The 14,968-nt window shown below is 38.8% G+C and overlaps 1 protein-coding gene across 1 annotated transcript in view; it reads right to left on the reverse strand.

Moving 5' to 3' along the window:
* The window catches only part of NEK10 (NIMA related kinase 10), a 312,540-nt gene that overhangs the window by 132,815 nt on the left and 164,757 nt on the right, over positions 1-14,968 (reverse strand). The window contains exon 27 of the mRNA XM_060021364.1: positions 2,630-2,843. Coding sequence (XP_059877347.1) covers positions 2,630-2,843 — 214 coding nt within the window. The remainder of the gene's footprint in view (positions 1-2,629; positions 2,844-14,968) is intronic.

The raw sequence follows: 14,968 nt of genomic DNA on the forward strand, positions 1-14,968 counted from the left end.
ATATTGGAAGTCCTAGCCGTAGCAATCAGACAAGAAAAAGAAGCAAATGGAATCCAAATTGAAAAGAAAGAAGTAAAATTGTCACTATTTGCAGATGATGTGGTACTAAACATAGAAAATCTTAAAGGCAGCACCAAAAACTACTATAACTCATCAATGAATTCAGTAATGTTTCAGGATACAAAATTAATATACAGAAATCTGTTACATTTCTACACATTAAGAACAAACTATCAGAAAGAGAAGTTAGGAAAACAATCCCATTTACCATCCATCAAAAAAAAAAAAACCTAATTAAGGAGGTTAAAACTCCTTAATTGGAGTTGGAAAACTGGACAACTTTAAGACATTAAAGCATTGGAAAACACTAAGACACTGAAGAAAAAAACTGAAGAGGACAAAAAAGATGACAAGTGATACTGTGTCCATGGATTGGAAGAATTAACATTGTAAAAATGATCATACTACCTAAGGCAATGTACAGATTCAATGCAATTCCTATCAAAATATCAGTGCTATTTTTCATAGAAGTAGAAAAAAATTCTAAAGTGTGTATGAAAACACAAAAGATCTTAAATAGCCAAAGCAATCTTGAGAAAAGCCTCAGAGCTGGAGGTATCATGCTCCCTTCAGACTATATTACAAAGCTACAGTCATCAATACAGTATGGTACTGGCACAAAAACGGATACATAGATCAATGGGTTAGAATAGACAGCCTGGAATGAACCCATGCACTTCTGGTCTATTAATCTATGACAAAGAAGGCAAGAATATACAATGGGGAAAAGACAGTCTCTTCAATAAGTGGTGCTAGGAATACTGGACAGCTACATGTAAAATAATGAAATTAAAACATTTTCTCACAGCATATAGGAAAATAACTTCAAAATGGATTAAAGACCTAAATGTAAGACTGGAATCAATAAAACTCCTAAAAGAAAACATAAGCAGAATACTATAAAGAAGATGTGGTACATATATATGCAGTAGAATACCACTCAGCCATAAAAAAAGAATGAAATTTTGCTGTTTGCAACCAAATGGATGGACCTGGAGGGTATTATGCTTAGTGAAATAAGTCAGACAGAGAAAAACAAATACTGTATGATATCAGTTGTATGTGGAATCTCAAAAAAATAAAACAAACAAATGAATATAATAAAACAAATAGACTCACATATATAGAGAACAAACTAGTGGTTTCCAGTGGGGAGACGGAAGGAGGAGGGGCAAGATAAGGGTAGGGAATTAGGAGACACAAACTACTAGGTATAAAATAAATAAGATACAAGGATGCTATGTACAGCACTAGGAATATAGTTATTATTTTATAAAAACTTTGAATGGAGTATAAATGGAAAAATTATGAACCACTATGTTATATACCTGAAAGTAATATAATATTGTCAATCAACTATACCTCAATTAAAAAAACATGAAAAGTGAAATAAAAGGTATGACTGTAATAAAAACATAAAAAATGAAATAAAAATTTAAAAAACCCACCAAAATTATATTGATTGAATCTTTAACTTCCGGATTCCAAGCATGAAAAGATAAACAACCAAATAGTATTGCTTTCCTTCTAAAAAAAAGAAAAGGTTGCTGGAAATGCTGTTATTCCAGAAATCAAAACTGGCTCTTCTTGGAGACTAATTCTTTTTTTTAAAATTAATTAATTTATTTATTTATTTTTGGCCGTGTTGGGTCTTCGTTTCTGTGTGAGGGTTTTCTCTAGTTGCAGCGAGCAGGGGCCACTCTTCATCGCAGTGTGCGGGGGAGACTAATTCTTATATAATTTTCCCAGCTGAGGCAGATCCTGGCAAGGAATTTAGTGACCAGGTATCCTGATCAAGGATGGGCTTTGTAACCCTATTGTGCTGGGCCCATCCTCAGGAGGGTTAAAAAAGAACATTTATGTGTTGAAGCGCCCCTTACTAAATCCCTGCTTTCAGGGAAACCAGAGCGTGAGTAAAGGATAAGTCATGGGTCATGATACAACAAAGGCAGAGAGAAAATAAAACAAGGGCGTCACAGGCACCATCACATGCACTTGCGGAAGTCTGTGGCTTTGGCATCCCTTTTTCAAGTATACTCAGAAATAAACTTAAATATCAAAATAATTTAAAGGTTAATGTCATGAAAAATAAAAGTACATATTCTGATTTGTACCATGGCAAAATTATTACCACCAAAAACAGTAATGAAATCAATTACACAGACTAATAAGAAAAAAATTTTAAGGTAAATATTATTTCCTTCTTTAAACTGACACAATATTTTCATCTATATTTCCAAGATTGCTGAATAAATTGAATATAAGCGGTCACTGCTACTTATACAAAGATCATATTACAAACTTAAAGAATTTCTAAGATATCTTTTTGATACCTCTGGTTTTGTAATTTACAACAAATTATGGGTTAGTTCTTTGGAACGTCAATTATATTGACTTAATTTTCTATAAGATCAAAATGGGTGTAAATATGTATCTCTATAGTAGTAAATATCACATGTAGCAATTAATATTTTTCTAACTTAAGATGAATTTTCCTCAACACAAGCAAGAACAGCCTCAGAGAGTCCATCAGAATGCATCCTGAAGAGACTGAAAGATTTCCACTTACTTGAGAGAGAAGAACCGGCTCGTGCTGACACATGACTGTGTTCCGGTTGGCTTCCATAAAATACCTCTGTGTGTGTCTCCGTTCCCGTTCCAGCTTCTTCTCCAAGGTCAGCTGGGATGCGGATAAATTATCTACATACTTCATCATGACATCTGATATCATGGAGCTGACTTCTACAATATCTGGGCGGGTTTCTGCATCAGGAGTGAGGCATCTAAGGGAAGATAACCTAATTACAGCCCTCTAGTCAAAATCGGGACCAGGCCACGGGGTGTGAAGGGCCAAGTTTAAATTCTGCTGTGTGTCCCCCATGATGTTTGCACCCAAGAGAACCCGGGCAAGGTGGACATCAAGCATAGCTTTGCATCGAACACCTCTCAAAAGGCATTTGGAAAGTTTGGGGAGGAGAGGGAGCAGCACTGTTCTCTTTGCAGCTAGGCTGGTGGGCAAGGGTTACAGGCTGCACAGGAAGCTGCTCCCAGTCTCAGGATGGGCAGGTGGGGTCTGCATCTTCTTGTGTAAGTGGTTATTTTCTAAAACCACTCCAACTCATTGGCCAGTTAAACAAAGAATGATCCCAATAATATAGGCCCTGATGATCACACCTCATGCACCAAAAGGAAGGCAGGATTCCTGGGGGGTGGGCAGATAACAACTTTTTGGCCTTTTCCAGCTGTATAGGGGCAATGTCAACAACTTTGATTAGTGAGAGTCTTATAAAGCATGATGTCATAAAAATAAAATTCAACCCAGTTACTTAGAGGTTTAAGGTGTGCTTCATAATTTTTAACAGTAGATAATTTGACAAATCACATGCTAAAAATTTTCTTGGGGCTTCCCTGGTGGCGCAGTGGCTGAGAGTCCACCTGCCGATGCAGGGGACATGGGTTCGTGCCCCGGTCCGGGAAGATCTCACATGCTGCGGAGCGGCTAGGCCCGTGAGCCATGGCCGCTGAGCCTGTGCTCCGCTACGGGAGAGGCCACAACAGTGAGGCCTGCGTACCGCAAAAAAAAAAAAAAAATTCTCGAATTTTGGCAGTAGGAAATATCAATCAGCCTGCTAAAGGGAGCATTGTTTCTGTCACAGCTAAACACTAAGAGAAGGCTATTCTAGATGCTTGTGTAACCAATTATCAAGATCACTGGTTAGCATAATTTAAAACATTCTGGTCCTCACTACAATATTTGTCTATCTTTTTAATTCAAAAGCTCTAATTTCAATGAAGTTATGTGTACTTCTCAATAAAATTTAACTTATTTGGACTTTGACTAAAATATCTAATTTTCACATCTTGTATTTGATTTAGCAACCCAAAGTTAATACAACTTTCAACTATACTAATGTCTCCAGGCAAGACTCAAGAATTATTACTCACAATTACTATTAATAACAGAAGTGAAAATAACACTCTAACTTGTTATTTTTCTAATTATTTGTCCTTGAGTTTTCTTTGCATTTATTTATTTATTTTATTTTTCTTTTATTCTAAATTGTAGATGATTTACAATGTTAGAGTAGTTTCAGGTATACAACATAGTGATTGAATATTTTTATAGATTGTATTCCATTTAAAGTTATTATAAAATATTGGCTATAGTCCCTGTGCTGTACAATATATCCTTATATCTATTTCATATCTAGTAGTGTACCTCTTAATCCCCTTCCCTTATCTTGCCTCTCCCCCAACCCCTCTACCCACTGGTTTGTTCACTGTATCTATGAGTCTGTCCTATTTTGTTATATTCATTCGTTTGTTTTACTTTTTAGATTAATATATGTGATAAGATACAGTATTTTTCTTTCTCTGTCTGACTTAGTTCAATTAGCATGATACCCTCTAAGTCCATCCATGTAGTTGCAAATGGCAAAATTTCGTTCTTTTATATGGCTGAGATAATTCCTATGTATTTTATTCTTTGTGAAGCAACCATAAATGGCATTATTTTCTTACATTCTCTTTCTGAGAATTCATTATTATATGTTGTTTAAAAATCAACAGATTTCCATATAATAATGTTGTATCCTGATTTACTGAATCACTTAGTAGTTCTAATGGTTTTTTGGTGGAGAACTTAGGGTTTTATATATATAGTATCATGTCATCTGCAAATAGTGACAATTTTACTTTTTCCCTTCCAATTTGGATGCCTTTTATTTCTTTTTCTTGTCTGACTGCTGTGCCTAGGAATTCCAGTACTATGTTACCTAGAAATGGTAGAAATGGTGAGAGTGGGCATCCTTGTACCTGATTTTAGAGACAATCTAATGATAACCCTGCTGGTATCCTAGGTGGTAGGGCTAGGGTTTTTGTTTTGCTTTTTCTTTTCAGTACGTTAAATATATCATACCACTCCCTGTGGCCTGCAATGTTTCTGCAGAAAAATCAGCTGAAAGCCTTATGGAAGTTCCCTGTAACTGACTGTTTTTCTCTTGCTGCCTTTATTTTATTTTTTTTTCTTTTTATTCTTTTTTTCTTTATTGGAGTATAATTGCCTTACAATGGTGTGTTAGTTTCTGCTTTATAACAAAGTGAATCAGCTTTACATATATATATACTTATATCCCCATATCTCCTCCCTCTTGCAACTCCTTCCCACCACCCTCCATAACCCACCCCTCTAGGTGGTCACAAAGAACCGAGCTGAAATCCCTGTGCCATATGGCTGCTTCCCAGTAGCTATCTATTTTACATTTGGTAGGGTATCTATGTCCATGTCACTCTCTCACTTCATCCCACCTTACACTTCCCTTTCCCTGTGTCCTCAAGTCCATTCTTTACATCTGTGTCTTTATTCCTGTCCTGTGCCTAGGTTCTTCAAAACCATTTTTCTTTTAGATTCCATACATATCTGTTAGTAAATGGTATTTGTTCTTCTCTTTCTAACTTACTCCACTCTGCATGACATACTCTAGGTCCATCCACTTCATTAAAAATAACTCAATTTCGTTTCTTTTTATGGCTGAGTAATATTCCATTGTATATATGTACCACATCTTCTTTATCCATTCATCTGTTGATGGACACTTAGGTTGCTTCCATGTCCTGGCTATTGTAAATAGAGCTGCAATGAACATTGTGGCACACGACACTTTTTGAACTATGGTTTTTTCAGGGTATGTGCCCAGTAGCGGGATTGCTGAGTCATATGGTAGTTCTATTTTCAGTTTTTTAAGGAACCTCCATACTGTTCTCCATAGTGGCTGTATCAATTTACATTCCCACCAACAGTGCAAGAGGGTTCCCTTTTCTCCACACCCTCTCCAGCATTTATTATTTGTAGATTTTTTGATTATGGCCATTCAGACTGGTGTGAGGTGACACATCATTGTAGTTTTGATTTGCATTTCTCTAATGATTAGTGATGTTGAGCATTATTTCATGTGTTTGTTGGCAATCTGTATATCTTCTTTGGAGAAATGTCTATTTAGGACTTCTGCCCATGTTTGGATTGGGTTGTTTGTTTTTTGATATTGAACTGCATGAGCTGCTTGTATATTTTGGAGATTAAACCCTGTCAGTTGCTTCATTTGCAAATATTTTCTCCCATTCTGAGGGTTGTCGTTTTGTCTTGTTTATTGTTTCCTTTGCTGTGCAAAAGCTTTTAAGTTTCATTAGGCCCCATTTGTTTATTTTTGTTTTTATTTCCATTTCTCTAGGAGGTGGGTCAAAGAAGATCTTGCTGTGATTTACGTCATAGACTGGTCTGCCTATGCTTTCCTCTACGAGTTTTAAAGTGTCTGGCCTGACATTAAGGTTTTTAATCCATTTTGAGTTTATTTTTCTGTATGGTGTTAGGAAGTGTTCTAATTTCATTCTTTTACATGTAGCTGTCCAGTTTTCCCAGCACCACTTATTGAAGAGGCTGTCTTTTCTCCATTGTATACTCTTGCCTCCTTTATCAAAGATAAGGTGAACATATTGTGGGGGTTTATCTCTGGGCTTTCTATCCTGTTCCATTGATCTATATTTCTGGTTTTTTTTTTGTCAGTACCATAATGTCTTGATTACTGTAGCTTTATAGTATAGTCTGAAGTCCGGGAGCCTGATTCCTCCAGCTCCATCTTTCTTTCTCAAGACTGCTTTGGCTATTCGGGGTCTTTTGTATTTCCATAGAAATTGTGAAATTTTTTGTTCTAGTTCTGTGAAAAATGCCGTTGGTAATTTGATAGGGACTGCATTGAATCCATAGATTGCTTTGGGTAGTATAGTCATTTTCACAATATTGATTCTTCCAATCCAAGAACATGGTATATCTCTCCATCTATTTGTATCATCTTTAACTTCTTCCATCAGTGTCTTATAGTTTTCTGCATACAGGACTTTTGTCTCTGAAGGTAGGTTTATCCCTAGGTATTTTATTATTTTTGTTGCAGTGGTAAATGGGAGTGCTTCCTTAACTTCTCTTTCGATTTTTCATCATTAGTGAATAGGAATGCAAAGGATTTCTGTGCATTAATTTTGTATCCTGCTACTTTACCAAATTCATTGATTAGCTCTAGTAGTTTTCTGGTAGCATCTTTAGGATTCTCTATGTATAGTGTCATGTCATCTGCAAACAGTGACAGCTTTACTTCTTTTTGATTTGGATTCCTTTTATTTCTTTTTCTTCTCTGATTGCTGTGGCTAAAACGTCCAAAATTATGTTGAATAATAGTGGTGAGAGTGGACAACCTTGTCTTCTTCCTGATCTTAGAGGAAATGGTTTCAGTTATTCACCATTGAGAAAGATGTTGTCTGTGGGTTTGTCATATATGGCCTTTATTATGTTGAGGAAAGTTCCCTCTATGCCTGCTCTCTGGAGGGTTTTTATCATAAATGGGTGTTGAATTTTGTCAAGAGCTTTACTGCATCTATTGAGATGATCATATGGTTTTTATCCTTCAATTTATTAATATGGCTTACCACATTGATTGATTTGCATATATTGAAGAATCCTTGCATTCCTGGGATAAACTCCACTTGATCATGGTGTATGCTCCTGTTAATGTGCAGTTGGATACTGTTTTCTAGTATTTTGTTGAGGATTTCTGCATCTACGTTCATCAGTGATACTGGCCTGTAGTTTTCTTTCTTTGTGACATCTTTGTCTGGTTTTGGTATCAGGATGATGGTGGCCTCGTAGAATGAGTTTGGGAGTGTTCCTCCCTCTGCTATATTTTGGAAGAGTTTGAGAAGAATAGGTATTAGCTCTTCTCTAAATGTTTGATAGAATTCGCCTGTGAAGCCATCTGGTCCCGGGCTTTTGTTTGTTGTAAGATTTTTAATCACAGTTTCAATTTCAGTGCTTGTGATTGGTCTGTTCATATTTTCTATTTCTTCCTGATTCAGTCTTGGCAGGTTGTGCACTTCTAAGAATTTGTCCATTTCTTCCAGGTTGTCCATTTTATTGGCATAGAGTTGCTTGTAGTAATCTCTTATCATCTTTTGTATTTGTGCAGTGTCAGTTGTTACTTCTCCTTTTTCATTTCTAATTCTATTGATTTGAGTTTTCTCTGGTTTTTTCTTGATGAGACTGGCTAATGGTTTATCAATTTTGTTTATCTTCTCAAAGAACCAGCTTTTAGTTTTATTGATCTTTGCTATCATTTCCTTCATTTATTTTTCATTTATTTCTGATCTGATGTCTATTTCTTTCCTTCTGCTAACTTTAGGGTTTTTCTGTTCTTCTTGTTGCTTTAGGTGTTAGGTTTGGTTGTTTACTTGAGAGGTTTCTTGTTTCTGGAGTAGGATCATATTGCTATAAACTTCCCTCTTAGAACTGCTTTTGCTGCATCCCATAGGTTTTGGGTCATCAGGTTTTCATTGTCATTTGTTTCTAGGTATCTCTCAATTTCCTCTTTGATTTCTTCAGTAATTTATTGGTTATTTAGTAGTGTATGGTTTAGCCTCCATCTGTTTGTATTTTATAGATTTTTTTCCTGTAATTTGTATCTAGTCTCATAGCGCTGTGGTTGGAATAGATACTTGACACAATTTCAATTTTCTTAAATTTACAAAGGCTTGATCTGTGACCCAAGATATGATCTATCCTGGAGAACATTCCTTGAGCACTTGAGAAGAAAGTGTATTGTGTTATTTTTGGATGGAATGTCCTATAAACATCAATTAAGGGCATCTTGTGTAATGTATCATTTAAAGCTTGTGTTTTCTTATTTATTTTCATTTTGGATGATCTGTCCATTGGTGAAAATGGGGTGTTAAAGTCCCATACTATGATTGTGTTTCTGTCAGTTTCCCGTTTTATGATTGTTAGCATTTGCCTTATGTATTGAGGTGCTCCGATGTGGGGGCACATATATTTATAATTGCTATATCTTCTCTTGGATTGATCCCTTGATCACTATGTAGTATCCTTCTTTGTCTCTTCTAATAGTCTTTATTTTAAAATCTATTTTGTCTGATATGAGAATTGCCACTCCAGCTTTCTTTTGATTTCCATTTGCATGGAATATCTTTTTCCATCCCCTCACTTTCAGTCTGTATGTGTCCCTAAGTCTGAAGTGGGTCTCCTGTAGACAGCATGTATACGGGTCTTCTTTTTGTATGCATTCAGCCAGTCTATGTCTTTTGGTCGGAGCATTTAATACATTTACATTTATGTAGTTTTCAATATGTATGTTCCTATTACCATTTTCTTAATTGCTTTGTGTTTGTTATTGTAGGCCTCTTCCTTCTCTTGTGTTTCCCGCCTAGAGAAGTTCCCTTAGCATTTGTAAAGCTAAAGTTGTAAAGCTGGTTTCATGGTGCTGAATTCTGTCAGCTTTTGTTTGTTTGTAAAGGTGTTAATTTCTCCATTAAATCTGCATGAGATGCTTGCTGGGTAGAGTAATCTTTGTTGTAGGTTTTTCCCTTTCTTCACTTTAAATATGTCTTGCCAGTCCCTTCTGGCTTGCAGAGTTTCTGCTGAAAGATCAGCTGTTAACCTTATGGGGCTCCCCTTGTATGTTATTTGTTGTTTTTCACTTGTTGCTTTTAATATTTTTTCTTTGTATTTAATTCTTGATAGTTTGATTAATAAGTGTCTTGGCATGTTTCTCCTTGGATTTACCCTGTATGGGATTCCCTGCACTTCTTGGACTTGACATTTCCTTTCCCATATTAGGGAAGTGTTCAACTATAATCTCTTCAAATATTTTCTCAGTCCCTTTCTTTTTCTCTTCTTCTTCTGGGACCCCTATAATTTGAATGTTGGTACATTTAATGTTGTCCCAGAGGTCTCTAAGACTATCCTCAAATCTTTTCATTCTTTTTTCTTTATTCTGCTCTGCAGTACTTATTTCCACTATTTTATCTTGCACGTCACTTATTCGTTCTTCTGCCTCAGTTATTCTGCTACTCATTCCTTCTAAAAAAATTTAATTTATTTATTGTGTTCTTCATCATTGTTTGTTTGCTCTCTGTTCTTCTAGGTCATTGTTAAATGTTTCCTGTATTTTCTCCATTGTACTTCCAAGATTTTAGATCATCTTTACCATCATTACCCTGAATTCTTTTTCAAGTAGACTGCCTATTTCCTCTTCATTTGTTTGGTTTGGTGGGTTTTTACCTTGCTCCTTCATCTGCTGTGTGTTTCTCTGTCTTCTCATTTTGCTTTTCTTACTGTGTTTGGGATCTCCTTTTCACAGGCTGTACGTTTGTAGTTCCTGTTGTTTTTGCTGTCTGCCCCCAGTGGCTAAGTTTGGTTCAGTGGGTTGTATAGGCTTCCTGTTTAAGGGGACTGGTGCCTGTATTCTGGTGCATGAGGCTGGATCTTGTCTTTCTGGTGGGCAGGACCACGTCCAGTGGTGTGTTTTGGGGTTCCTGTGACTTTATTATGATTTTAGGCAGCCTCTCTGCTAATGGGTGGGGATGTGTTCCCTTCTTGCTAGTTGTTTGGCATAGGGTGTCCAGCACTGTAGCTTGTGGGTTCTTGAGTGAAGCTGGGTCTTAGCATTTACATGGAGATCTTTGGGAGAGCTTTCACTGTTTGATATTATGTGGAGCTGGGAAGCCTCTGGTGGACCAATGTCCTGAACTCAGCTCTCCCACCTCAGAGGCACAGGCCTGACACCCGGCCAGAGCAATAAGATCCTGTCAGCCACACGGCTCAAAGAAATGGGAGAAAAAAGAAAGAAAGAAAGAAAAATAAATAAAATACAGTTATTAAAATAAAAAATTAAAAAAATATTAATAATGAAAAAATAAAAAGTAATAAAAAAAGAAAAGAAAGAAAGAAAGAAAGAGGAGAGCAACCAAAGCAAAAAACAAATCCACCAATGATAACAAGCATGAAAAACTATACTAAAAAAGAAAAAAAAAACGAACTGACAGAACCCTAGGACAAATGGTAAAAGCAAAGCTATACAGACAAAATCACACAAAGAAGCATACACATACACACTCACAAAAAGAGAAAAAGGAAAAAAAATCTATATATATATAAATTTTAAAAAAAGAAAACATAAAGGAAGAGAGCCACTAAGTCAATAAACAAATCTACCTATGATAATAAACTCTAAATACTAAACTAAGATAAACATAAAACCAGAAAGAAATTATATACAGAAAGCAAACCCCAAGTCTACAATTGCTCTTAAAGTCCACCACCTCAAATTTGGGATTATTTCTTGTCTATTCACGTATTCCAGTGATGCAGAGTATATCAAGTTGGCTGTGGAGATTTATTCCACTGCTCCTGAGGCTGCTGGGAGAAATTTCCCTTTCTCTTCTTTGTTGACACAGCTCTTGGGGTTCGGCTTTGGATTTGACCCTGCCTCTGCATATAAGTTGCCTGAGTGTGTCTGTTCCCACCACACAGAACGGGTTTAAAGTAGCAGCTGATTATGGGGCTCTGGCTCACTCAGGCCAGGGGGTAGGGATGGGTACGAAATGGAGGGCGAACCTGTGGCAGCAGAGGCCAGCATGATGTTGCAACAGCCTGAGGCACACCATGCGTTCTCCTGGGGAAGTTGTCCCTGGATCACAGGACCCTGGCAGTGGCAGGCTGCACAGTTTCCTGGGAGGGGAGGTGTGGATAGTGACCTGTGCTTGCACACAGGCTTCTTGTGCAGAGAAGGTGCAAGCTAGGGATTCTTGTCCAGAGCCAGGTGCAAGCTAGGGCTTCTCCTCTGCTCAGTCAGTGGCCATCACCACCCTGTCAAGGGTGCGGTGAGAACCACAGGGGCTGGAGCAGGAGCCCTGAAGAATTTGGGTTTCTTCCAGGTGTGATGGCAGTCTCAGCCTTGGTTTGGGGTATAGATTCAGGGCCTGAGGGCTTAAGGCTGTACTTCTTTTCTGATTTCACTTTATCCCTGATGTGCTTGCTTGGCTAGAGGCTGGGTTGTGGCTGGAGGGGTTGGTATCACACTACTGAGCTGAGTTTGCTCCCTCCCAAGAGTGCACAGGGACACATGTGCTGGCAAGGGCTGCCTATGCCCTGGTCAGAGGCAGGGCTGGGATCCAAGCCAGCTCTGTTCCCTCCAAGTGTGCAAACTCTTGTAGTTAGTGGCACACTCTGCCTTAGTGGAGAGCAGTGTTGGAGCAAGAGGGGCTACAGCAGGAGCCGGGTGAGGGGTGGGCGGGGGGTGTAATGCAGTAGCCCTGGCTAGCTGGTCAGAGCCCCTGGCAGTTTTCAATGTGCTGCCTCCACACTTTGACTGGGAGCAAGCAAGTCTGTGTGCTCTTCAACAGCAGAGGCCCAGTTTCTTATAGCCCTTTGGTAAGCCCCACTGGGTTTCAAACCAGGTAAGGGGCTTGTCTTCCCAGTGTTGTATCCCAGGGCTGGGCTGTCCAATGTGTGGCTGGAATCCCTCACTCCCCAGGGAGGATCCCTGAGCCTGTGATGTCCCCTCCTCTCCTGTGTCCCTGCTAAGGGTGAAGGTCCCGACCACATCATTCTCCCTTCCTACCGGACTCCGTGTGGATCTTTCTTTACAGGCTTGGTTGCAGAAGAGCTGTTCTGCTTGTCCCCAGGTTGATTTCAACAAGAGCTGTTGTTTGGATGAGTGGAGGTGAGCCCAGCATCCTCCTAATCTGCAACTTTGATCTCTCTCTCCTTTCTTGACTTTAATAACCATGAGTATAATATGCACGTCTTAATCAAATTTTAAGTCATTATCATTTCATGCTTTATCTTTATGCTATTTTTTTTCAAGTTCTAACAAAGGGGGCTTGCACTATGGTTATGACAGATATATTTGCTGAATTCTTACTTAACAAAGTTCAGTCTATGCATTTATTATATACAAAATAAGGCAAGAGATTGAGGAGACAGGGCCAACTACATAATTTGGGGGGTGTCCCACATAATTGTGAGGCCCCAGCAGGGAGTGAGGAAGTCAATCTCCCCTTCCCATAGTCCAGCATCCCAGTTGATGGTAGATAAGAAACCCCCCAAGATATTGCAACCTCCATGACAGCAGGATGCAATTGGTACCTGGATTAGAGGCCAGCAAGAGGCCCCCACTGAATCACCCTCCAAACAAGCCAGGGTGCCACCAGCCTGGTCAGGGATGGCCTCTTCTTTGTCCTACCCCAGATACAACAGGGCACCTACTCCACCCTGACCATCTCCTTGCCTGCCTCCATATCCTATGGGGGGTGAGGCATAAAGGTGGAACACAGTCCTCCTTTGCTGACACACCCAATCACCATACCAGGTAGAGGGCAGCAGCAATGGGACAGGGACAGGAAGGTGGAGCTGGAGGCCAGGCAGAGGCCCAGAGGGCTGGAATCAGGTGGCTGAGAACTTAAGCCAGGGAGCTGGAGGGACCACATGTACACTAGGGTCCAAGCCCCCAACACACATGCTCCTTGTCCCATCAGACTTCACTTCTAAAACACAAATTCAAAGATAAAATTATTAAGAATTTCATGACCTTGAATACTGTATTCAAGTTTCTTACTTTCACTTATAATCACAAAAGAAGCTAAGTGTTCAACTTCACTTTTAATTAAATCTGGTTCCTCACGTTCACTTAATTAGCAAAAGGGATTAAAGCAGATAAAAATGCTCAGTTGACCAAGTGTTGATTATGACTACAAAAACCCCTTTCATTAGTGCAGATATTCTAAAGTCTTAGTCTGAATTCTAAGTTCTAAATTCTTAGTCTGCAGATATTTAAATTGATTCAAGGTACTGTCAGTTGAATTATCAGCTGAGCTTTTTATTTTTTTAAATAATAAAGCAATGTAAGCTAGTTTTACAAATTATACAGTTATATATTATGGTAAATGGAATTCAGAATGGCCTCTGTTCTGGCATTTAGTTATCTCCTCCTCTCCCAAAGCTACTCCCCTTCCTATGTTTGCCATCATCAGAAAAGGAACCACCTGGGAGATGCAGTTTAGGATCATAATTAGGCCTGCAGGCTCTGGGTCTGATTGTTGGGGGTTAAATCCTGGCTCGCCCTTTATTAACTCTGATCTTGGGTAAGGTTTAGCTTCTAAATCCCAGATAGCCTGGGACTATAATCTGTAAAATGGGATAATCATAGTATCTACTACATCAAGCTGGTATGGTGATTAAATGAAGCCATCCCTGTAAAATGCCCAATAAATTAAAAAGAAAATCCACAATTTTCTTTCTCTTCCACCTCCTCCCTCATTCAACCAACACCAAAGCCTGTGGCTTCTACCTCCTAAATATTTCTCAAATCCGTATCATTCCCCTCTAATCCCATGGCTATTGGCCTATTTCATCATCACTTGCTTGGACCACTGAAACAGTCTCCTAAATGACACGCACATCTCTTGTCCACCTCTGATCCATATTGTAAACTGCTACCAGAAAAATATTCCAAAACTGATGACATCACTCCTCTGCTCAGAATTCCTCAATATCCCCTCATGGCCCAAAAGGACAAAATTAAAACTCCCTGCATGTGATACAAGCTCCTCCTAAACTAGCCCTTACCTCCCTCCACAGCCTCACCCCCTCTTCCCCCCACAGCAACACACCAAATGCTCCTACTTGTTCTTTCCCAAACAGCCCATGGCTCACCTATGCCCCCATTTCTTGGTTATTTTATTCACTCTGCTTGAATTTGGTTTTGCTGATTGTATCTACTCTTTCCCAAACCACATCCCTTATGTGCTTACCACTCTTTTCCAAGTCTCCATTAGGAAGACTTCTTGGACACCCTTAGACAGACTCACTGTCCCCCTTTTACATGTTCTCATTGCACTGTCTATATTTCAATACGTAAAACTACTGTAACCATTGTATCATAATGGTCTGTTTCACCACTGGAAACTGCAAACTTGTTGAGAGGAGGGACCTGTGTCTCCTTCACCATGATCTCCTCTGCATGTAAAATGGAATCTGGGTCCTGATGGGTACTCAGCAAATGAATGAATG

This window comes from Delphinus delphis, chromosome 10 (assembly GCF_949987515.2).
Source record: "Delphinus delphis chromosome 10, mDelDel1.2, whole genome shotgun sequence".
Classification (NCBI taxonomy): domain Eukaryota; kingdom Metazoa; phylum Chordata; class Mammalia; order Artiodactyla; family Delphinidae; genus Delphinus; species Delphinus delphis.